General features: G+C 39.9%; 1 protein-coding gene across 1 annotated transcript in view; it reads left to right on the top strand.

The window, feature by feature from the left end:
* NRDC (nardilysin convertase) overlaps positions 1–23,348 on the top strand; it is a 47,289-nt gene extending 23,941 nt beyond the window's left edge. Inside the window, exons 9-31 of the mRNA XM_006126447.3 lie at positions 628–701; positions 934–1,003; positions 1,461–1,538; positions 2,367–2,487; positions 2,573–2,631; positions 3,279–3,333; positions 4,759–4,863; positions 5,091–5,214; positions 5,794–5,880; positions 6,474–6,593; positions 8,223–8,274; positions 9,965–10,115; positions 12,926–13,053; positions 14,593–14,755; positions 16,386–16,417; positions 16,734–16,872; positions 17,780–17,827; positions 18,790–18,842; positions 19,291–19,374; positions 21,429–21,519; positions 21,904–22,020; positions 22,352–22,441; positions 22,797–23,348. Coding sequence (XP_006126509.3) covers positions 628–701; positions 934–1,003; positions 1,461–1,538; positions 2,367–2,487; positions 2,573–2,631; positions 3,279–3,333; positions 4,759–4,863; positions 5,091–5,214; positions 5,794–5,880; positions 6,474–6,593; positions 8,223–8,274; positions 9,965–10,115; positions 12,926–13,053; positions 14,593–14,755; positions 16,386–16,417; positions 16,734–16,872; positions 17,780–17,827; positions 18,790–18,842; positions 19,291–19,374; positions 21,429–21,519; positions 21,904–22,020; positions 22,352–22,441; positions 22,797–22,991 — 2,236 coding nt within the window. The 3' untranslated portion in view covers positions 22,992–23,348. The remainder of the gene's footprint in view (positions 1–627; positions 702–933; positions 1,004–1,460; positions 1,539–2,366; positions 2,488–2,572; positions 2,632–3,278; positions 3,334–4,758; positions 4,864–5,090; positions 5,215–5,793; positions 5,881–6,473; positions 6,594–8,222; positions 8,275–9,964; positions 10,116–12,925; positions 13,054–14,592; positions 14,756–16,385; positions 16,418–16,733; positions 16,873–17,779; positions 17,828–18,789; positions 18,843–19,290; positions 19,375–21,428; positions 21,520–21,903; positions 22,021–22,351; positions 22,442–22,796) is intronic.
* Positions 23,349–23,887: the final 539 nt, after the last annotated feature.

Below are 23,887 nucleotides of genomic sequence, written 5' to 3'. Positions count from 1 at the left end.
CTTTTCAATCACATCAAAGGTAATTTGCACTCAAGATTGATAGGAGAGAGCCTGAATACGTGTATGAAGCTGAATTTGACCAGTTTTGCTGCTGCACATTTCTTTGATGTTTACATCATAAGTCCCATTTTAAATAAAGTCCTTGAGTACAATGTTTCATTTATGCTATTAATTTAAACACTAGAATAAAATTGCTTTGGGAGGTTGTAGAATCTCTATCATTGGAGATATTTAAGAGCAGGTTGGATAGACAGACGTCTGTCAGGGATGATCTACAGAGTCCTTGGTCCTGCTATGAAGGCAGTGCACTAGACTATGACCTCTTGAGATCCCTTCCATTTCTATGAATCTTAGATTCTATTATTAATCATCATGTCCATTATTAGTAGTATTAAGTTTTATATTTTCAGGCATGTAAATAAGCATTCTTATACTGGCTTTGTGTTGACCACTTGTTCTGAATTTTGATGTGGTTTGGCTCTTTGATTTGAAAAGGTTGCTGACCCCTGCCCTAGGGGCTTGGATTATAAGTACAAAGCAACTTGCACTTGCATCTGTGTGGCCCTGGATTGTGGCCGGTAAACATCATGCTACATACTTCAATTTTATTTTTATTTTATTTTTAAGTGGCTTACCCAGACCAAATTTTGATCACCTGACACAGCCTTTTGACACGCCAGAATTTAACAAACTCTACAGAGGTGAGTGAATTGATCTCTTCTGTCTGTATTAAGTGTTCTAAATGGGAAAAGTATATGCCACCGTGCAGATTATCCCTTTGTTTTAAAATGGACATTTTTGTTGAATTAATGTATTTACCTGATTTCCCACCATGTTCTTCAATAAATAAAATATTTTGCTACTTCTGATTATCAGACTTAGACAGAAGTTGTGGAGTGTCTGCATTTAATTAATACATTTCTTCCTGTTCAGTTGTTCCAGTCAGAAAAGTTCATTCATTGAGCATCACCTGGGCACTTCCTCCACAGGAACAGCATTACAGGTGGGGTTCGATGTTTTGTTGAGGACACTTGCTTGATTATAGCAAAAAAGAGAATTTGCTAAATAATTGAGGCTCTTAGGATATGTTCATATTGCAAGTTAGTGGTTTAAGTAAAGGTGTGTTTTTAAATCTTAATAAAGTAATGTGTGTGAACACTCTGAAACTGATTTAAATCCATTTTATATAGATGTAGCTTAAATTGATGATGAATCAGTATGGGGGCTGTTAATGTCAACATCCTAATAAATTTTCAGTTGCGGTCACTAGGTCCTGTCTTCCTGAATTCCACTTGTATTTTCAATTTGATACCTCTCTTTATAGAGATGCTGTTTAAAGATGACTGCTGTGGGTGAACTAGGCAGTTATATAATAGTAGTTAGTCTGGTGTCATGGGGTCTTTCCATAAATGTTTTTATTTTCACTTCATGTTGTCATGAATTTTTTTTGTTTGTTTTAGGGTGAAACCACTTCACTATATCTCCTGGCTGGTAGGACATGAAGGCAAAGGGAGTGTTCTTTCCTTTCTTCGGAAAAAGTATGGATCAGATTGCAATATAGTATCCACAGCAATAAAGGGAAAATAATATTCTGAAGTTAGGATAATTGGGAAATTTGATTTAAGATTGAGGCAAATTCTCATGGTGATTCCTTTTCAAGTTGGTGACAGCCATGTTAATTATTGCAGGATACTCTGAGAATTTACTTCCTTATTGTCATGGTAATAGAAACAGAACACTGCATCTGAAAAATTGTATATGAAACCCTCTATTTTTGTTAGAGTTGAGGATTGAGGTGGTAAAGCTACTTTGAACGTGAACAAAATGCTTTTTAATAATGCTTATCAAATTCTAAATGTTGAGAGTAGATAGAAACTCAGAATTGCAAATTGTATGTAAAGAAATTAAAAGTGAATTATTTTTCTTATTTACCGGGGCCCTGAAATTCATTGCTTCTCCTCTGGTATATTTGGATAACACAATGTAAAAAGCACTCTTCTCTACACTTGTTAAAAAAACACAATAGACATGCAATCAAACCTCCAGGAGAATGAAGTGGTCATGATTTGTCCCAGCAGCATATTTGTTCTTTAAAGTATTTTTGGCTTATGCTAAATAAATGTCAAGAGGGTGTTTGCCCTTCTAAAATGTTTTTTTTCTCTTTTTAAATTTCTCAAAGCTCTGTATTATGTTGTGTGACTTGGTAGAAAGGTATCTTCTGGTAGCCTGTTTTGGTATCATTTTAAAGGACTGTCTGAAGGACTTTCAATTACACAAGTCAGAAATGAGCTCAAATCAGAGTACTGTTATTTCTTCAGGATAGCTTTTAACTGTAATAATTGATACTAGGTTTGATTCTTCAATAGATTTTGGGCTCTTGCGTTATATGGAGGAAATGGTGAGACAGGATTTGAACAAAACTCCACCTACTCTATCTTTAGCATTTCTGTGACTTTGACTGATGAAGGTTACAAGCACTTTTATGAGGTATACCTTATAACAGCTTGGATTTCAGATCATTTTGGTAATTTTCTTTGTCAAAAGAACTTCATCAGTTTGTCTTTGTCTTCAGGTTGCACATGTCGTATTTCAGTATCTGAAGATGTTACAGAAAAGAGGGCCAGATAAAAGGTAACCATTTAAATAATTTGTAGTGTTGCATCCTTTTACGATAACTTAATTGTTCCTAGCAGCCTTAAGGTAGACCAAGCAAGCCTGTTTTAAACAGAAATACGTGTCCACACAGCCTTTCACACTGGTTTAACTATATTTATTTTAAAACAATAGTATAGTTAAACTGGTATAACTTGGCATGTAGATATTCATTCCCTTAGTGGGAGACACACAAGCAAAAAGTGAAGAGTTCTGTTCTGAGGGAATTGTTAAAGAATTCCCTGCATGATGCATCCTTACCAAATAGTAAGCTCAAGCATTTCTGAATGTGGTATAGTAGTTAGTCTGAGACTAAAAGTCAGGAGTTCTAGGTTCTGTTTTCAGTTCTTCCACTAACTTGCTATCGCATCTTGACTGTTTCCATCTTTATTAAGGGGCTGATTTGCAGGAATATTGAGGGCAAACTTAACAAAGGTATAGTGCTTTGAGATTCCAACATAAAAGGAGTGATATGTGTATTTCAAGTACACTTTTCATCAGGTTACTAGGTCTCATAGATATCTGAACAATTATTATTGCGAAGAAACTAACTTGAATATCTACTCTGGTATCTTGTCTAGAAATGATGCAAGGTAATCAGGGAAACTCCTTTTTTCCTCTTACAGAATTTGGGAAGAGATCCAGAAGATTGAAGCTAATGAATTTCATTACCAAGAACAGGTAATAGTTAATCTTCAGGTTTTATTTTTTTTGGATAGAAAGAGAAGCCAATAACTCTCAAATTGCTGTTGGAAATTTCATGGAATAGATTGTAAGTGGATTTGCAAAATTCTGATCTCTCAACAATCTGAAAGCAAACTGAAATGAGGCAGAATGAGTATTAAAGAAATCACATTCTAGCTAGAGAAATAACGAGGCATCCCATGGCACCGTAGAGCCTGAACAGATTTATTAGGGCATAAGCTTTCATGGGTAAAGTGGGGTTTACCCAAAAAAGCTTATGCCCGAATAAATCTTTTCAGTCTCTAAGATGCCACAGGACGCCTGTATCTGCAAAAACAAGGAGAACATGGCTAGCCCTCTGAGACTTTTTAGCTATAGAACTGTTGGACTCGTGAAATTTAACAACTTTTGTTTCTTTGAACAAAACCAAAACACAGCTTGTGGGGGGCTGTGTGTGTGTGTGGTTTTTTTAATATGGTGCTCTTGCAGCAGCAGTCATCTATCTTCATGTTTTGATCTTTTCTTGTTATAGTTAGTTTCTCTATCTTCAGATTTAGATTTAATCAATAATTTTACAACCTTGTCTTAATTACCTGTAAGGTGCTATGAATGCTTAATGATCACACTTTCCATACATTTCCTTCTTCCCCACTCTTCTCCCCATGTTTCTGCAATAGTTCCCAGGGCTGGGAAGCCACAGCGTGGCTGTGGATCCCCCTGGGGCCGAGGCAACAGGCAGGAAATAGGAATGTTAAATATCAGTAAATGAATAGTCAAGTAACCTAACAAATTTTTATTGGTTAGTTGACTATTCTCTAGTCCCTGGGTGCAGGGCTGGCAGCCAATGTGCTCTGGCCTCACTCCCACGGAGCCCCCCTGCCACTCCGTGCTGCTGTCTCTGCACCCTGTATCAGAGGCAGCAGCGCAGGGTGCCAGGTGGTAGCTGGTCTGCAAGGGAAGACAGTTTAAAAACTAGCACCCCTTGCGGACCAGCTGCCTGTTGTCCTGTGCTGCTGCCTCTAATAAAGGCTGTGCTGGTGCCTCCTGTCTGGAGTGGGATGGGGGCTGAGCTCCTGGACCCAGCTTGAGCTGGGCTGCTTGTCCGCCTGGCTCCTAGTACACTTTAAATGCAGAGCTGGAGCGGGGGGTGGTTCCACGCCTAAGACAAACCAGGACTGAACTGGGCTGCTGGCTAGCCTGCTGAAAAGCTTACTGGCTGGTGGGTGGGGGAGGAAATGTGTATAGTCTATAGCATTAACCTATAAGCTTTTGCTTATTAATTAATCGATTACACTCTTACACCCCTATCTGGAAACACCCAATCGCTTGTTTGGGACCGGTCAGGTCCCGAGGGTGTTGGACCAGGGAGGTCCAACCTGTATGTCAGATGTCTGCACATGTCACTGTTTTCCTCATTTACAGACTGATCCAGTTGATTATGTAGAAAGCCTTTGTGAAAATATGCAGTTGTTTGAGAAGGAGGACTTTTTGACGGGAGACCAGCTTCTGTTTGAATATAAGCCTGATGTAAGTAGGACTTTAGCTCTGAATGTGTAAATTGGGGAAATTTAGGCATTTGGAATGGGTTTTCTAGGTTACCTGTATCATGTCACTTTTTTAAATTTATTGCTTGCTTTAGGAGTAGATCTGTAATCTTTCTTCTGAATTTTCAGAGTAATTTTAAGTTTTTTACAGCTTGGCAGACATAGCTAAGGTTCATTTGAACTTAGATAGATGTTGGTTTATTTTTGTAGGTCATTGCTGATGCCCTTAACCAGCTTTGCCCTCAGAGAGCCAACCTGGTTCTGCTGTCTGCTTCCAATGAAGGAAAATGTAATCTAAAGGAGAGATGGTTTGGGACACAGTACAGTGAGGAAGGTAAAATGACCCTTTGAAATGTCTGAGAATTCAAAATGCTCATAGAAGCTATTTAATTGGGTGGTAATACAGCATGCAAGTACAGAGGAGTGCAGTGTGATTCTCAACTGGGACTTTGACCTTTTTTGAGTCATTAGAGCCTTAGGTATGCTTTGTGCTATTTTATAGCCACTCTTCTCTGTGGCATTGGCAGGTCCTTCTGTTACGGGTCTCTTTTTTGCAAGGTATATAGGGGACACTGAGTCTTCCAGTTCACTAAGACAGTATTGAATACAGATTAAAACAACACAGATAATAAAGACTAAGGCAACATGTTTTTCGTAGTGTGTGGTGCTAATGCACCCAGCCTTGAGTTGTAAGCATAAGTTTGCTTGAAGTGAGGTCTGAGCGGAGACCAGGAAGACCAACCAAGGGGCATCAGGAAAGGAGAGCTAGTCTTTTTTTTTTTTTTTTTTGCAGACAAACACCAAGACAGACTAAAGAGAATAATTTTTTCTTTAAGGGTCAGCACCTGGATATTGATGCAATAACTTCCATGCTACTAAGTGTATCTGCTTTTAACTTTCATGTTTTTCACAGATATTGACAAATACTGGAGCGATTTATGGGCCAGTGACTTTCAGTTAAATGAGGACTTGCACCTCCCTGAAGAAAATAAATATATAGGTGGGTGAGACACTGGTATCTGGTGGACTCTTGTCACTTTTCCCTTCCCAAACATTCCATTTGCAAATAGTGGTTTTCCTAGGACATGATATTTTTTCCCTTTATTGTTAATGATTAGCTGGAATGATTAATGAAAAGATGGAAATATGTGTTCCTGAATTTTTAATAAAGCAAACTTATATAAGTTTAATTTTTTGGACTAATTTGACCTGACCGCTTGTCTCCAAAATATTGTCAGCACAAGCAGAGCAGCTAGGGTGCACACGTGAATCACTTGCCTGTAAGGATAGACAATGGTACTACTGAGAGAAAGCAAATATAGGGTTATTCCCTGCTCTGCACACCACATATTCTATTTAAGGCTCTGAATCTGTTAACCCCCCTTACCCGCACCTCCAGAACAAGATATAAAATGCCGCCTCCTCTTTACAGTGCAATGACCAATCCATACTTCACCAAAGAAAAGTGTGCAACTGAATGTACTATAGTGACAGGAGCGAGGAGAGCTGCTGCTTACAGTTTTGAAACCTGCATTTATGTTAATGGCTGTGGAATTGAGATACAGTAACCCACATATTCTGTTTCTATATTAGCCACTGACTTTGCTCTGAAAGCACCTGATTGCCCGGAGTCAGAGTATCCTGTCAAAATATTAAGCACACAACAAGGCTGCCTGTGGTACCGGAAGGATGATAAATTCAAAATTCCCAAAGGTAATGCCTATTAACTGGTATATTACACACAATGTGCAAAGCTTTTCACATGCAATAATAAGCATCTAAAATAGTTCTAGAAATGTATTTGGAGTTAGGACTTGCAGCTTAACTTTCTTCTGATTTTCAAACATCACTGAGCATCATTCCAATTGTCCTTGCCCTCATGAGCCTTTTTGGGTTTAACTCTTTGTTTAGGTGGCTTCAGGATGCTTGGTGTTCAGATTTTTACATTCATAGAGAGTTGGATTCATTCACTGCATAATCCATTTTTCCCTAGCTAGCTTCTGCTCCTTTTTCCTGCCACTCCTAGTTTGTCGGTGGTGGTGTTTGAGTTTGAGTTGTCGAATATAAGCCTGGAGGACATCCATTCCTCATTTAGGCTGTTTCATTGGATTTTGCTTGACTATTGTTTTGTAAGCCTGCTTGAAGTGATTGTTCATAAACTCTAGGTGCCACTTGCTTGCACTAGTAATTGTGGTAATTCCTAGAGGCCCTAGTGACTCAGCTCAGTTGTGTGCACACTACACATACATATACATGGTAGGGATGTGAACAGGTAACTGGTTAACTCTTACTCAGGAGCAGGTCTCCGCTGCGCTGTTGCTTCCACTCCCACACAAGGCTGCTAGAAGCTTAGTGCAGAAGCAGTGGGGCTGGAGCAGCTCCTAACTGCCCGTGTTCAATGAGTTAACTGGTTAAACTTAATGATTAACTAACTAAACAAGGTTTTACATCCCTAATCCACATATCCCAAAAAGGACAGTTCTAGCCCAAGATTTCAGCTTAGGCGGAGTATATTTCCGGGCTAGGTACCAAGAGGTCTGGATACTATGTAAAATGTAGAGCATTAGTATCTTTTAAATCAGCTCTCAGCATGCACCAGCTCCCAGGGAGCCAGTTGCTCCCCCGTGCTACTGCTTCTGTATGGGTAGGCAGGAGCTGTTATACTTAAAAGCTGGCTCCCGATGCATACCAGCTCCCTCGGAGTTGGGTGCCGCCCCGCAGTGCAAGTGTTTCAGCAGTTATACTATTACCTATTTACCTGCTTGTTAACATCCGTAGTTAGAAGAACTTTAGGCTTTTCCTTTAAACAGAAAATGTGATCTGGAATCATTGTTCCCACGTTTGAGTCTGTGTTGCCATTCTTGAATTATGTTTTCAAGCAGAATGGCATTTTAGTTTTCAGTGAATGATGGATGCCCTTTTAGGGTTTGTATATTTTTAGAAATTTTTGTACAGGCTTTACTTTGCTTTAAATAAAAGTACATTCATTTATTGCAAATACAATCTAAATGCATACAGTCTCTGCTCCAGTTCACACTCTGATTGTGTTGTCTGTTACCAAACAAATTATGCCTCTTTACAACCCTGACAGTATAAATAGATTTTTTTTTCAAGGTTCAATTATTAGTAAGTATTTAGTTTAAGGAGTAAATGTGGAAAGAAGGAAACTACTTTGGTGATTTAATGTGGATGAAAATATTATCTCATCTGAGCAAACGTTACACATGGGGTTCAAATACAGTAACTAACTGGAAACAGCAAATGGTGTGAAGGAAAAAACAGTTGACTTGTTAAAACTGCCTGTAGTTGCTCATGTGTGTGTTTTTTGGCTCTTTTTTCCAGCTTACATACGTTTTCATCTGATATCTCCACTGATACAGCAGTCTGCAGAGAAGTAAGAATTACCTTTCTGATGCTTATCTTGCAGAACAGTTAAAATTCCTAGACAGGGTTTTTAACACCCCCCTCTCCCCCCCCCCATCAGCTTGAAAATAGAACAGGGTTCTCAAACTGGTAGTCAGGGTCTCTGAGAGGGGTCATAAGCTGTCAACTTTCAAACTGTTTTGCCGCCAGCATTTATAATGCTGTTAAATATATTGAGTAGGTATTTTATATTTATATAGTGTGTGTTGGGGGGGGGGGGGGGATCATAATCAGAGGCTTGCTATGTAAAAGGAGTCGTCAGTACAAAAGTTTTGAGAACCACTGAACGTTTCATCTTTCATGTTCTTTACAGTTCATTAGTTTTGGGGGAATGGTGTATTGGTGGGAGTGGAGAAATATTGGAGTGAAGAAGGAAAGTGAGATTTTTAGTGCAGTCTTCCCATGATCAAGGGCAGGGAAAGTAAGTGACAGTGAGTGACATGAGAGTAGTAGTGCATCTGCTAGAACAGAATGTTTCTGCAAAGGCTTTGTGCTGAAGAGTTACCTGTTAACATTGTAGCCAACAACTTGGAGGAAAAAGGGTTTAGATGAGGGGGAAATTAGATGGAGAGCAGCTATAATATGTGAGGATATTACACAGGCTTTGGATTACAGTTCAGCATATGTGCCTCATCGTCCCATTCAAGGCACCACTACACACCCCGAAGTGGGACTATCTGTTGTAACAAACAGCATAGCGACCTTATCAGAAGGGCACTAATAAGGAGCTGCAAAGGAGGAATGGTTTTTTTAAATATATCTTTGTGGAACTGATGTGCCTAGACCTATTGGTTAAGCTTCATGGTTAAGTGCAGGATCCTCCTCCTTGCTGCTACCTCTGTATCAGAGGCAGCAGCATGTGGGGGTGGGTGGGCAGGCGGGAGCCAGTGCTTGTGGGGAACTGATTTAAAAGTCAATTTCTTGCATGCACTGGCTCCTGCCTGCCTGTCTCTCCCTCGCCCCTCCTACTACTGTCTCTGATACAGAGACAACAGTGGGGGGGAGGAGGGGAAGGGAGAGAGGAAGAGAGCGGGCTCTGTGGGAGCTACCTCCCCAATGAGTAAACATGCAACTGCTTACTTTCAGCAGTTACATGTTTACCAGAATAAACACATTTTAAGATCCCTACTTTTTATACCTATTAGGATTTAATAACTTCAATTGTAACTAAAACTCACTCTCAGATTGCTTTAACATATTTTTATATCAACATCCTGATGATATTCAACAAACACATTTTATTATGAGCTGACATTGCTTAAAATCTGTATGCTTTATTCCAGATGATTTCAGCCACATATGCTAGACCACTTAGGTTGCTTACATGCTATCCTGATATGCCCCATAAAAGGGAATAGCTTCTCTTTTCTTATGCAAAGGTATTTTAATTAAAGCCAGAATGACTTGTAGGTAATCTTGTCTCTTAAATAAAGAGAGAAATTCATAGCTGTAGACTTAATTACCCAGAATTAAACTTCTTGCAGGATACAAATCTGTTTTTAAATTGGGTTCTATGATTTAAGTCATAAGTGTCTTTAGTTAACTAATTAAATGATTCTCAAGGACAACTCTGGGTATACCCTCAGAATTATTGACCTTATGGAGGCTTGTGGTTTTTCTCTCCCTTTCTGGTTTGCATTTTTACCCCTTTCTCTATGCAGCGTGGTGCTTTTTGATACTTTTGTGAACATTCTCACCCATAACCTTGCCGAGCCAGCATACGAAGCTGATGTTGCTCAACTGGAATACAAGCTGGTAGCCGGAGAACATGGTTTGGTCATTCGAGTGAAAGGATTCAATCATAAACTACCAGTAAGTACTAACAGCATGTTTGCTCTGCTTTGACTCAACCAGCCATCTGCTGGGCACCATTTTCTAAACGGTTCATAGTTCTGTCCTTAACTATTGGTGTCTGTTAGCGATCTTAAAGCCCACTAATGGTTTTGTATGCAGTAAAACAAAGTCATCTTGCTGAGATGCTCATAAATCTGCAAGAGCAGAGAGAGAGAATGTGAGTTCGCATGTCAGTAAGAAGGTATAGTGAGAGTGAGTGATGCTGGTAGAGGTGCAGGGGGAGTCCACCAAGCATGAAGTGCAGCAGAGGTTCAAGAGAGCTGGTCGTGGAATAGTGTTCTGTAGAGGTGATCAGATTAACTCAGTCTGGCCATGATCAGGGGAAACTGCAAAATACATTCCTATTTGATCACTTCTACCTCCATGACTAGTGACACTGTCAAAATCAAGTGTCTCCTCTTATCTCCGTCCAAAACTAAAAAGAAGAAAAACTTCTCTCAAACAAAACTTCTGATAAAAAGAAAAGCACTAGAGACTTTTGACATTCAGTAGGGATTTTGATATTGTTGGTGTATTTTACGTAGAAGGCACTCAGAGATATGGTGACAGGTGGCAACACGATAGCCTAAAACAGATATTGTCTGCGTTAATGCTCTGCCTTTCCTCCTCCTCTGATCCAAAATGAGTATTTTTAGTAAGAGTTTTTCTGCTGTCTTCCTGGTCTTACATATTCAACTGTATTTCCTGTGTCTCAAATAATCTTTACTGAATAATCTAGTTGGGTTTTTACACTCAGAAACACCAAGCACTCTTCATAGTTGTAGAGCTGTTGAGGCAGCTGTAGGCACTTCTAAATAAAACTTTGAACATTCCTTTTCACTATACACTTCACTAAGTAGTAGATAAAGTTACTCAGACTACTAAGGATGTTGGCTATCGGTTAACTGAATAGTCGACTAACCACATGCATTTTTAGCAGTTAGTTGACTATTTTGTGGTCCATGAGGGCAGGGCCCATTTTAAAAACAGCTCCCCTCACAGACTGGCTGCCTGCTGTCACCTCTGGTACAGAGGTAGCAGGATGGGGTGGCAGAAGTCCCTGTCTGCGTGGGGTCTGAGCCATCGACAGGCTGCATAGGTGGAAGGGAGTGTGGGAAGTTGCCCCAAAGTAGTCTGTCTGCAGTGGCCCAGGCTGGGCCCCTGGGGGCGCAGGGGCTGCTGCTGCGAAGGTGGAGGAAGCAGTGCAGAGCCTGTGCTGGGAATTTGGCTTTTAAGCCAGCTCCCCCAGCATCATCTCCTGCTTCTAAAATAAGTCTAGGCTTCTTGGTTAATCAGCTGGTCGACTGCTTATTCGCATCGCTAGAGATTACTGCTATAAAATTCAGTTTCCAGGTATTTTTAAGTTTTCCAAATCTCTTTTGAGCAGCAGCTTTCCACACTTTTGTGGATTTATTTAAAATGAGGAAAAACTGGTGTGGAGGATGGGTGTTAAGTATAGGACAGTGCAGGAAAAATATTATTTACATACATTGTTCATCTGCAAGCCAGAAGGTGAACAAATCAGACTTGCATGCATACTATTATTGTCTGTGAGAACAGTCTACTAGATGAACTTGGAGCAGGAGGTAGAATTAAGTTAAAACTAAGCAATTAAAAGCTACTCCTGAGTATGCTTGCTTGGATCTAAGATTTTTATTAGAGGTTAACAAATTTTCACTCCACACCTCACTCCTCCTTCTCTGCTGCTTACATAGCAACCTCAAATGCTGTTGCTGTCTGGATGCTGATGGGCATTGATGAGGGAGAAGTGCTTATCTGTACTACAACTATTACTGGGTCAAGGGACATGGTTACAACACTATTCAAACTTGTGGGGTAGACCAAAGTTAAGTTGAAAGTGTTGGACAGTTCAGATTGTAGCTGGCACTTGATTAGTAGTAGTATATATGGGACTAACACGTATTCTTTGAAATATACAGAGCAGAATCTTCAACCGTGAGAGAAGGAAAATCAGGGGTGTAGAGCGAATTGAGGCTCTGATTTGAACTGTATCCTGTAACTTTTTACGCATTCTCAGCTTCCATTAATAAACACCATTTTAAAAAAAGTACTTTTTTCCCCTCTGAGGAAATACAGTAGTCAAAATAAACTAATAAGGCAACAGAACATTGAAGGTGACCTGCAAACGAGGGATAATAGAATTGTGCGTGCATATATAAGATTTTTGTCCTTGTCCTTTTTACTTTAGATTCAGAATTAATGATATTTCTAGTCTTCCCTGTTGTGTCGGGGCATTGCTGGGGAATCAGAGTACTTGACTGGGAGCTTTTGCAGCCCTCCACCACAGGGGCATAAGTGGGGAATCTTTCACAAGAGGAGGTTTTTTTTTCCCCCAAACATTTGAAATTCCACATAATCAAAATAGACCCTGGAGATTTTAACATTCTGACTGAACACTCTTTCCCTTGTGATGTTCAGATATTTTGTGATGTCATCATAGTAATTCTGTAGTTGCCCGAAAAATATGAATTAATATATGGAGATATACCCCTCTCATAGAACCTGGAGAGATAGTCCAGTCCCCTGCCCCCACAGCAGGACCAAGTACTGTCCCTGACAGATTTTCCCCAGATCCCTAAATGGCCCCCTCAAGGATTGAGCTCTCAATCCTGGGTTTAGCAGGCCAATGCTCAAACCACTGAGCTATCCCTCCCTTCAGAAAAGGTTCTGAATTTATAATACAGAAAAAAGGTTTAGAATTAATTTATTTACTTAGTCAAATGTTCTCCAGTTGACAAAAATAATTTAGAAAACAATTTTTCTTTCAGCTACTGTTTCAACTCATCATCGACCACTTGTCTGACTTCAGCTTTACCCCAGCCGTTTTTGAGATGATAACAGAGCAGCTAAAAAAGACCTATTTTAATATCCTCATCAAACCGGAGACCCTGGCCAAGTGAGTGCCTATGGGGAGATTAAATAGATGGACTTAATCTGACCTAGGTGGAGGTACAGGCTGAGTGGAGTTTACTCTGGTTTTAGTACATTGTCCTGCTAGAACTTTGTAGCCATTGTTACAAAGAAAAATTGTGTAGTGTTCTGCCTGGCCAGTTATAAAATGACTCTGCATCTTTAATAGAGAACGGAATTTAAATGGTAACATTCTGCTTTATGATAAGTGCTGACGTAGCTGAGTAGATGATAAAGCAGAAGTGTTTTTTCATTCATACAAGGGTAGGTATTAAGTAAATTACAGTGCAAAAGAAGTTAGTATAAAACAGTTCTCAGTAATCAAGAGAGGATGGCTTGAGTGGTGTGATTTGAGACTAATAGAATCAGTTTGTAAAATTAACTCTGGACTAATATTACAGAAAGTTGCCAGTCTATTTCACAGTTAGAGGAGGGTTGGTAAAAACATTCTTATGATACATTAATACTTCATCAATTTCATGGGCCTTCATCTGACACCATTTCTATAAAAGTACATTTAAGACACTTGTGCAGGCCTATGCTTGACATCATTTTGAATTAAGAATTGTGGAAAATCTGATTTTATTCTCCCGAACAAAATTATTTTTGATTTACTGAAAGCTGCCGTGGATACCTGCATGGAGTCTCTAAAGTGGTTTTTTCTCTGCTCATAACAACAATGCAGTTATCCTTTTAAGATGACAGAAGTGAGCAGAAAAATGCCCATCTCAGAACAAAGATATAATTGTCTCATTACCATAGACCACAGATTACATTAATTTTGTTAATTGGGAATCATGTTTAATGTCTAAAACTGCTTCTAAAATCATATAGGCCTTTTACCTCCTGTTCCAAAACACAAATGATACACCATGTAAAGAGAAAATTCATCCCTTTCCTGGTGGTTGGTGCTATTAATTAAAGAAACTAGTAATAAAATGGATCAGTCTACACCCTTGGGCTGCTCATGAGCTCAAGAATGGTGTGTCAATACAGTCAGTGCAGAAGCCTGCCTCTCTCTCTCTTCCTTCCAGCTTGATATTTCTGGCAGATGGAAGATGGGTCTGGGCTGGCTTCTGCTCTTTTTGGCTGAACCCTGTAACCAACTGCCTTGTTTTGATACAGGCCAGGTCTGCTTTAGTGGAGAAAAATCAATGTAAGATACACAATTGCAGCTATGACAATTGCATAGCTAGAGCCGGCTTACCTCACATTCCCCCTCTCCCCCCCCCCATTCCCGGGGTGGCCCCATAGCAGGACTTCCCTTACTCCTTGCAAACATGATTTAGCTTTCAGTGTTTTCCCCAAGGACAACCCAGAGCAGGGCTACAGGAATCACAGATTACCTGAGGCATTTTGGAGATGAAGCAGGGCAGAAATCCCAGGGCAGACTGATCAGTACTTGATATTTCTAGTTAGGATTAGCTGAAATGATGCTGGTCATGGACCCTGGGTATAAGAAATTAAGGGCTGTAAATCCTTGATGGGGAACATCCTGAACTAAATATTTTTTCTTTTGTTACAGAAATGTGCGTCTCTTAATTTTGGAGCACGGCAGATGGTCTATGATAGATAAATATGAGACATTAATGAAGGGCCTTTCCATCGAGTCTCTCTCGTCCTTTGTTAAGGCTTTCAAATCTCAACTCTTTGTAGAGGGTCTTGTACAAGGAAACTTCACAAGCAGAGTGAGTACTATCCTGCTCAGCTGAAGCCAAAATTGAGTTCAGAAAGTGATTTAAACACAGTTGGCACAAACCCTGTTTCACCAGCATATGGTTTTATCTCCACTGGCAGTTTTGGAGATATCTCACATAGGTGCAGATCCCCTATTAATGTCTTGGGGAGACTTTTATGTAGAACTGGCCACTAGTGATTTTATCCATGCTGGCTACACATGCTCAGTAATTTTTAAACTCCTGGTATTGATGGCATGTTGATTTAAACACTTCAGTGCTGGTGCAACTGTGAAAGTTCTCTAAAACTGTCAGTGCAGTTAGTCTGTATGTGGCAGGATGTTATATGGCAGGGCTACTCAACTTGAGAAGCTCTAGTGGCCACAACAATATCGCCTAGGGCCACAACTTAAGTGTGGTTGCATATACATGCAAATATATGTAAATAGCTTCTTTCACACTGATGGGCATGAATACAAAGATGAAGGCAAGACTACTCAACACGTAGACCCTATTTAAGGCAGCTCTGCTGATATTAATAAAATGCAATATTTACCCGATTTCCACCCACATGACAGCACTTTTAATGAACAATGATCGTCTGGGAATTTAACTACTAAAATGTGAATCAACAGAAGACCGATATTGATTACTCTTGTTTTGGCTCCCACCCACGTAACCCTCAACTTGCACTGCAGGCTGCAAACAAATGGGCCACATGCGCATGTTGAGTAGCCCTGTTATACGGTGTCTCTGGGGTCCAATATCATTCTGGTTACTCTCTCCACTGGTACTGTAGTCCACTGTAGACAGACTAGGTCAGGCCTATGGCAGGATCAGGCAAACAAGCTTTTTAGAACTTGGATACAGCAGGGTTTGAACCCCTCCATGCAGCAACATAAACATGGCCACTGAAGCACAAAACTTGCAGTCTTCACTTTATGCCCATCAGTTTGGCCGTGGTCTGTCAAGCCTTTTGGGAAAAGGAGCACACTTGGTGGGGGTGGGGATTCTTGTAAGGACAAATGTGACCACATGGATTATATGGGAAGTTGAGATTCAGTTATGGTTCTTACTGAGTCTTTATTTGCAATGTATTTGGTCTTAAGTGCTGTAGTTTGAGTTAAATACATTTCAGAACCCTGGATGCCCTGCAGTCGCACAGTGAGGTTCTGCAGCATTTTACCATAAGCTCTGCTTTTTTGCTCATTTGCTGGCAGTGCCCCAGAAGGGGCCCAACCTGCTCCTGCGTCGCTTTCCCACTTACCTCCTACTTTTTGTGCATATCTGTTGCTGCTAACATCTGTTAGCTTCTCTGTACAACATTTCTCTCATTTAGTTAACTCTTTCCTGACTTCCACATTGTCCTCGCTGCAAACTCCCAGAGAAGAGACTGGATTGGAGAGGTCTTTTTCCTCCCAGTGTAACACAGATCACACTGTACTGTCACATTGTAGGGGAAGAAGTGATTTGTGCTGAGTTAACCTCTGACCGAATGCTGTGATATGTGGCAAGTCTGGGGAGGACTGGGCACTTCTGTGTTTGCTGGTTCCTTTCTGGAGGCTGTAGTATATATTGGGACTGCTACCTAATAGGCTACTAATTCCATTCTCCAAAGTAACTCTTTATGCTTTATCTTTAGGAATCAAGGGATTTTCTGAATTATGTTGTTCAGTGAGTATTTCTCTTTCACCTTTTACCCCAGATGGAACTATAATTACATTACAAAGCCCTGAACCTTTCTTTTTTGGGGGGTGAGAAGAAATGTTGGAAATAGTTGGAATCTCCTGACCACTTTTTTGAAGAATTGGTCACAATTTTCTGGAAATCTGGTTTTAGTCAGATTTGATGGCAGCAAGATGTGTTTCTAATTTTTGGAAGTGGGAGGGGATTGTAATTTGACGTGGGGTATCTGGAATATGAACATGGTTTTGTTGTTTTGGTTTAGGAATGGGAGGTATTGAGTCTTTACTGTTTGGACTCTCTTTAGAAAGCTGCAGTTCAGCCCCTTGCTACACCCATGTCCTGTTCAGTTTCGAGTGGTGGACCTGCCTAACACACACCTACTCTGCAAGGTGAAGGCCCTTAACAAAGGTGATGCCAACTCAGAAGTGACAGTCTATTACCAGGTACTGTTCATTATTTGAGTAAGCTCATTTTTTTTTCTTGTAACTGCTGCTTGTTATTCTGATGGCTCTTCTAATCTAGACTTCACATCAGTTCTCCAGCCGTTATTTTCTACAATATGTTCTGAATTCTAAGTTACCCTGTAAACAGAATCCCCATGAACAAGGCCCAGGTTGTTAATAAAACGTTGTTAATGAAGTTATAGTTTGTATTATTTGGGTGAGCAATCTAGAACTATTACTTCTCAGAGGGGCAGCTGTGTTAGTCTGTAACTTTAAAAATGTAGTCCTGTGGCATTTTAGAGACTAACAAAAATATATATAGTATGAGCTTTTGTGGGTAAAATCCACTTCATCAGGTGAACTTGAGGGGAAAGAAAAAACAAATCTAAGCTTGAAGCACATAGGCTGCAAGTAGAGAAGAGGTTGCTGATCTATAATCCTGTTCTATGTTCCTTGTAGAATAAAGCTTGTTTCTGGTGGTTTGTCTAAGTGGGTCTCGTCTGAGTTGTGTAAAAAGTCACAAGGCTTCCCCTATGGGCTAGTGAACAGGAGAAGCTACATTTTTAGCTAGATCTGTTACATTGTATGCAGGTATTTCATCCTCTTCCATCTTAATACTGCCTTCCTCCCCAGACTGTCTCCTTACCTCCCTGTTCTCTGATTGCCTTGAAGTTGCATTTCCACCCTTGCAGTGATCTCTCTCTCCCATGAACAGACCCTTGTCTCTTGCTCAGGGAGCTGTTTTGAGCACACATCAGATGCCAGAAAGGCTGAATTCTTTTGTTGCAAATTGCTTAGCGCTGAAATCTATCCCGAGTTTTTTCTTTCTTAATGAGGCCATTCTAGTGACATAGCTCTACCCTTTCCATGAGAAAATCCTAACTGCTTTCAATTTTTTTTCTTTTAGTCTGGAGCTAGGAGTTTAAGAGAATACACCCTTATGGAACTGCTCGTGGTAAGTTTTTTTTTTTTTTTTTTGCTCCTTTCCTAACATATCTTGAATGCTTATTAAGATGCAACCCCAAAAGCTCCTGCTTTCAAAACAATGGCTGGTGTCACAACACTGCTACAGATGAAAATAAATCACAGGTGAGACACATAGTGCCTGAGATTTGTTCTAATGAATCTTTTACTTCCTTTCTGGATGTTGGGGATACTGCTGTGTGCGCTCACGGAAAAATGAGCCATTTCAAACAGCATAAATGAGACATTTCACTCAGCAAATGAACGAAGCGAGCTTGCTTCCTTCCGTACACTAATGTGTCTGAATATCAGGGTCTCTAGAACTACCATTACTTTACCCTTCCCTACTTTTCTCCAATTCCTTTCTGAAATGGAAGCAGGGAGAATCATTGAGGCTTTAGGTTATGGCACTGCAGGGGTGCAGCTGTAGCATTTTAGTGAAAATACCACTATGTCAATGAGAGATTTCGTGTCCGTGTAATCCACCTCCCCAAAGGTGGCCGCCATGTCAACAAGACAGCTTTTCCTGTCCACATAGTACTGTCTATACTGGGCATTGGGTTGGTGTAACAAAGGTTAAGTCTACACTGCCAGTTCATTTTACTGCACTGCAACTTTATGGCTTAGGAAAAACACCCTCCCCCTGAGTGCAAGTTACAGTGCTGAAAAGCACCAGTGTAAAATGGGCTTCAGCACTGGGAATCATGCTCTCAGCATACTTGTGAAAGTGGATTATGTAGAGCACTGGGAGACCCCTCTCCCCCAGTGCTACTGCTGTGGCTGTGTTTTAAACTTTCAAGTGTAGACAGAGCCTACGTTGCTCAGGTGTGTGTTAGTGTAGGCCTGGTCTCCATCTCTTTTCACTGTTTCCTGTTTGACTCTTTTTTGTGCCAAGCCTAAACCAGAACTGCTGTACATAGCAATGTCTTCTGATGGACTCATACTTTATTTCAGATGCACATGGAGGAGCCTTGCTTTGACTTCTTGCGAACCAAGCAAACCCTTGGGTAAGTCTGCTGTACTGGGGGTACTGCAAGTTCAGCTTTTTATTATAATTCAGTTCTGTGTATCCACGCTGTATATTGGCTGTCACCTGTCAGTGGCTGAAAGTAGTGTAACATACCACAATCAAAACTGGCAGCATTCTTTGACACTATTTTTAAGTAAATGGCTTTGGTGCCCTTGGAAAAAGGGCAAGGTTGTGCACTTTCACAGATCTGGGTGGCAGGTTAAGCATCTTACAAAGCCCAAAAACGATTTGCTGAACAAGAAGAGGTCCAGACCATTTGATGCAACTGATCTGGTTTGTTGTTCGAGTGAATCTCTTGCATTGATAAGACACCTCTTTGTCAATATTTGGATATAAAGTATTAGCAATGTTCTGATTTCATAGCTATGGATGGTAAATGTAAAATAGCTTGAACTAGTGGAATGACTTTCTTCTTTTGGTTTAAGCTACCATGTGTACCCGACCTGTAGGAATACATCTGGGATTCTCGGGTTCTCTGTTACTGTAGCGACACAAGCAACAAAGTACAAGTAAGTCTCTTACTAATTAAAGGGACTACATGTTGATTCCATCTTGGGGCCCTTTGAATTCTGAGATGCCTCACAGCTAACCTCTGTAGATTTTGGCTGGAGTAGTAGCTGCTTATAACCTTTCAAGTAGATAGATAGGCCATGAAGGTCTCTCCTAAAGGTCACCAGAGCACAAATGGAGGTGGAGCACCTCATCTCTGGAAACAGCCTGGCACGCTGTTACACAAACAGGGTTCAAAGCTAGGGGTGATTTGAGAGAGCCTCCCTGATGGACTCAAGTGTTAAGAAGATGAAATAAGTGCTCTTAACTCTGAAATTGGACTGAGTCTGGTGCAGCATATAGGGCTTTATATAACAAATATGATATCTTGAAATGCATCAAAAAGCTAATTGGAAGCCATTGGAATCACAGGTGCAATGTGCTCCAGACAAGAAGCCTGGCTTAGCAAGTGGGGGCATTATGCAAAGCTTCTAGGTATAGCTACAAACACGCTGACCTAGATTCCCCCATTCAGCAAAGTAACTTTAAGCATGTGTTTTGCTGAATTGAGACCTTAAGCAGGAGCTGGTAAAAAGATGGTGTGGAGAACTGGGTATGCTCCACAGCTGAGGAGAGATCGTAACTCCTTACCAGCAAAAAGCAGCACTCCAAATTGGAATTCAAACTACAATGAAGGGAGGGATATTAACACTCATTTGATAGTGCGGTTGGTTGGAGTGCTGTTTCTCTATTTTTTGATCCCTGCATTATTCTTATGGATATTAATGCATAGCTCTTGATGATGATGAATACTGAAAATAACAATGGGGAATTTATTTGTGATGCTGTAGGAAGTGAATAGAATGCGATGAAATAATTGAAAGATGTAGCTTAAATGTAAGGAAAAAAATCTTCCTGGTGAGCTGTAACCCCCAATGTGTGACTTAAAACTAAGCTGCACAAAGAGCTAGAGAATAATCCTAGAGTAGCAGGGGTAGGGACTACTTTGTCAGGCAGGGTCCTCCGGCTTTAATAGATCCTTTTTATCTCCTATTCTAAAAAGAGTTGGATCTAGATGAAAAAGAATGTAGGCAGTGTAACTTGTGAAGTCAATCAATTCACACACTACAACTAGATCTATATTTGATCTGGTTTATGACAATGGGCAGCTTTCATTGACTAAAACAAATCTGGTGTCAGTGATTAATCCACTTCTCTGAACCACTCTAGAGCTAACAGTCTCTTCTTAAGGAACAATTGTGCTTTGAAAATCCTTGAATGATACTCACTTTAAGATTATTTCCTTTGTGTAATTTTTTGGTGACCAATAATCTGACCACACAGTTGTGCTACTAGATACATCCTTGTTTAGGGCTGGAGTACTAGGACTTATTTTCCCACTATTTGTAACTACTGAGATAGGAGATGTGTATTCATATACTCATCCTTTTGGGCCAGTTCAACAGCAGTCATCTTTCCTCATTTGCTTCACTCCCCCCATATGAAGGGGAACTATTTTTGGTAACATTGCGTCTGCCTTGGCAGATGCTGAAAGAGGCAATATATTCTCTTGCTTGATGTGTCAGTGGCATTATGTTCCAAGTTCTTTCATAGCTGTATTTACCAAGGATAGGAAGAAACTGAAAATAGAAACATCTTCACATTGGGTACATCTAGACTACAGAGTTTTGTCGACAAAGCTTCTGTTGACAAAGAGCGTCTACACTACATTCAGTACTGTCAACAAAGCAAGCTGCTTTGTCGACATGGCAGTGTAGACGCAAGGACAGTTTACATGCAATAACACCTTCTGTCGACAGAACTCAGCGGTAGTGTAGATGAAGGTATAGTTTTGTCGACAAAAGTGCACTTTTGTTGACAAAACTCTGTAGTCTAGACACACCCATTGTGTGCAACATGGGGGGGAAGGTGGCATGTTGTCTTCCACTAGGCCAAAATATGGGTTTCTACTTTCTTTTAAGTGTATAGTTCCTCAGACACTGCTTTGCTTTTGATATTAGAGCCCATATTCCAAACTGACTTATTTTGTTTCTACTAATTTATATTTCTCCAGTTCTGAACTTGTTGACAAGAAGATAGAAGATTTTCTTTCTTTCTTTGAAGAAAAAATCAAGCACCTAACTGAAGAAGCATTCAGCACACAGGTAAAGGTGACCAATCAATGACTACCCCCCTTCTACTCTTTAAGCAAAACATACTATCTGGTTGGAGAAAGCAGAATTATGTAGCTACAATAATATCTGCTCCTCTCTGGTTTCTAGGAAGTGGCTGCAGTGCAGTGTGGCATCGCTGGAGGCTAGTGTCTGAATTTCAGGACATTTTTCTCTTTTGTGAATCTTCCTTCCCTCCTCCCCACAATTTGTAGTGGAGCTTAGGACACCTACTGCCTCATGCAATGGAGTCTAGGGCTGTTAAATCTGCTATACAGTTTATATTGGGTCTGTTTTAGATACTGAATTAGCACATGGGATTCTACTTCAAAGCAGATAGTCTCTTTCAAGAATACTCGCTGAGGTTTTCTTCTACAGGTCACAGCTCTAATAAAGCTTAAAGAGTGTGAAGATTCTCATCTTGGAGAAGAAGTAGATAGGAACTGGAATGAAGTGGTGACTCAGCAATACTTGTTTGACAGGCTTGCCCGTGAGGTAGTGAATTTAATGTTACAAATAAAGTTGATTGTTTTAACTGCATTAATGAAACAATTCAAATCAATGTGTGTATTCAGCTTTATTTGGACCTTGATGCTTGTGGATTGCAGAGTGTTTTTTTAGGACTTGAAGGCATTGGTTCAATGAAGGAATCTGCTCCAAGTGTCAATGTAAACTATTCAGAGCTTTTAAAAGCTCTAAGTGTATCTGTTCATGTTTCCACCCCAAACTCTTGCTTTGAAGGCTTATAAACTTGGCTGCAAATAAGTTCAATGTTGGTGTGTAGTAATGTTTCGCAATTTGAAAAATGCGCTGTTGTGTATTTTAGATTGAAGCGCTGAAATCTCTTACTAAAGCAGACTTGGTGGACTGGTTCCAAGCTCACAGAGGAAGCGAGAGGAAAGTGCTCAGTGTTCATGTAAGTATGGATGGATGCACTGCAGTCCTTCTTGTCATTACTCTTTTTAGGCTCCATATTTAAATTTTGGCTTGCACCCTTGTGCTATCATTTTAGAAAGACAACACCATTTTTAGACTAGTTGTGTTGTAGCTAGTTAACTGGAACATGTCCAGTTACCTCTTTTTTAAATCCTTCAAGGAAGGAGTTACAGGAATTCAGAGTACAGTATAATGCTTAACACTGAATTCAGAGGCTGGATTTTTTTCTACAATTCTATTTAGTCTTTTTGGGGGGGTGCTATTAAAACAATTTTAATGACTGGGTCTCAAAGCTTTAATTTTCCTTGATAACAATCTGGCCTTTGGCTTTTCAGGTAGTTGGATTTGGAAAACATGAAGGGGACTCAGAAGTACCTGCTGTGGTTGATGTTCAGAACTCATGTAGTGAAATACCTCAGCTAACTTTCTTGCCTCCTTCCTCCTTGATGACTAACATCACTTCAATCAGGGACATCAAAGCTTACACATCAGCTCTGAATGTTCTCCCTTACCATAAAATATTGAAATAAATGTCATCTTGCCCTGCAGTAATAGTGTGTAATTTAAGTTATTTACTGTTTGAGAATTACAAAAAGACTCTTACTACTTACCCCATTGTAAAAGCTGGGACTTCAGCTGTAACAAGGAAAATGTTCCTGCCCTAAAGCAATTGCCTATTTTTAAATAGCTTTTTGCCTTTAATGTATTTCTTTATTAGAGGGACAAAAGGTTACTTTCTGTAACTAATCACATTAAGTTCTCAAATTTACAAAAAACTATTTTAACATTCATGTGTAAGTGAACAGTGCAATAATTACTGAAATAATTGGCTGATAAAATGCTTACTCCTATAACAAATGTATTTAAATAAAAATGTTTATTTTCTATATCCAGGCTGCTGTATATTTAAGGTAATCATCACCTTTTTTCCACTCTACTACTGTGTAGTGATTGGGCTGTTTAAGGCTTGCATTTGAAGTTTAAATTTCACTATTTTAACTTATCTTAATGGTAAATACCTACATTTAACTGAGTAATTTAATTTCCCACACTAAAGAATTAAATAGGATTGTCAGTGTATGCTTGATGAAATTATAGCCTAAACCTACATAATTATTGCACTATTGTCTGGTTTAAATGCTACTTTCACATCCTCCAGCCCTTAATTAGACAAAATGAATTTTGTGTGTGCAAAAAACACTTCTCTGAAACAGCAACAAATCAGTTAACCTGCACTCTTTCCCAAAGCAACAATTAATCAATAACCACCTCATTTTCATCACTGTTGTGGGAGAAAAGACTTCCTCTAATCACAGAAGAGACAGACATGGCAATGGATAGAAGTTAGTACTCAATTTGCAGCCATGAGGAAAAAGAAATCTAAGACCAGTTCTACCAAAGACAAATAGTTACTCTTCTTCACAAG

Source organism: Pelodiscus sinensis, chromosome 9 (assembly GCF_052426305.1).
Source record: "Pelodiscus sinensis isolate ZL-2025 chromosome 9, ASM5242630v1, whole genome shotgun sequence".
Taxonomy (NCBI): domain Eukaryota; kingdom Metazoa; phylum Chordata; order Testudines; family Trionychidae; genus Pelodiscus; species Pelodiscus sinensis.
Note: the sequence above shows the minus strand (reverse complement) of the source record. Positions and strands in the feature narration are given on the sequence as shown.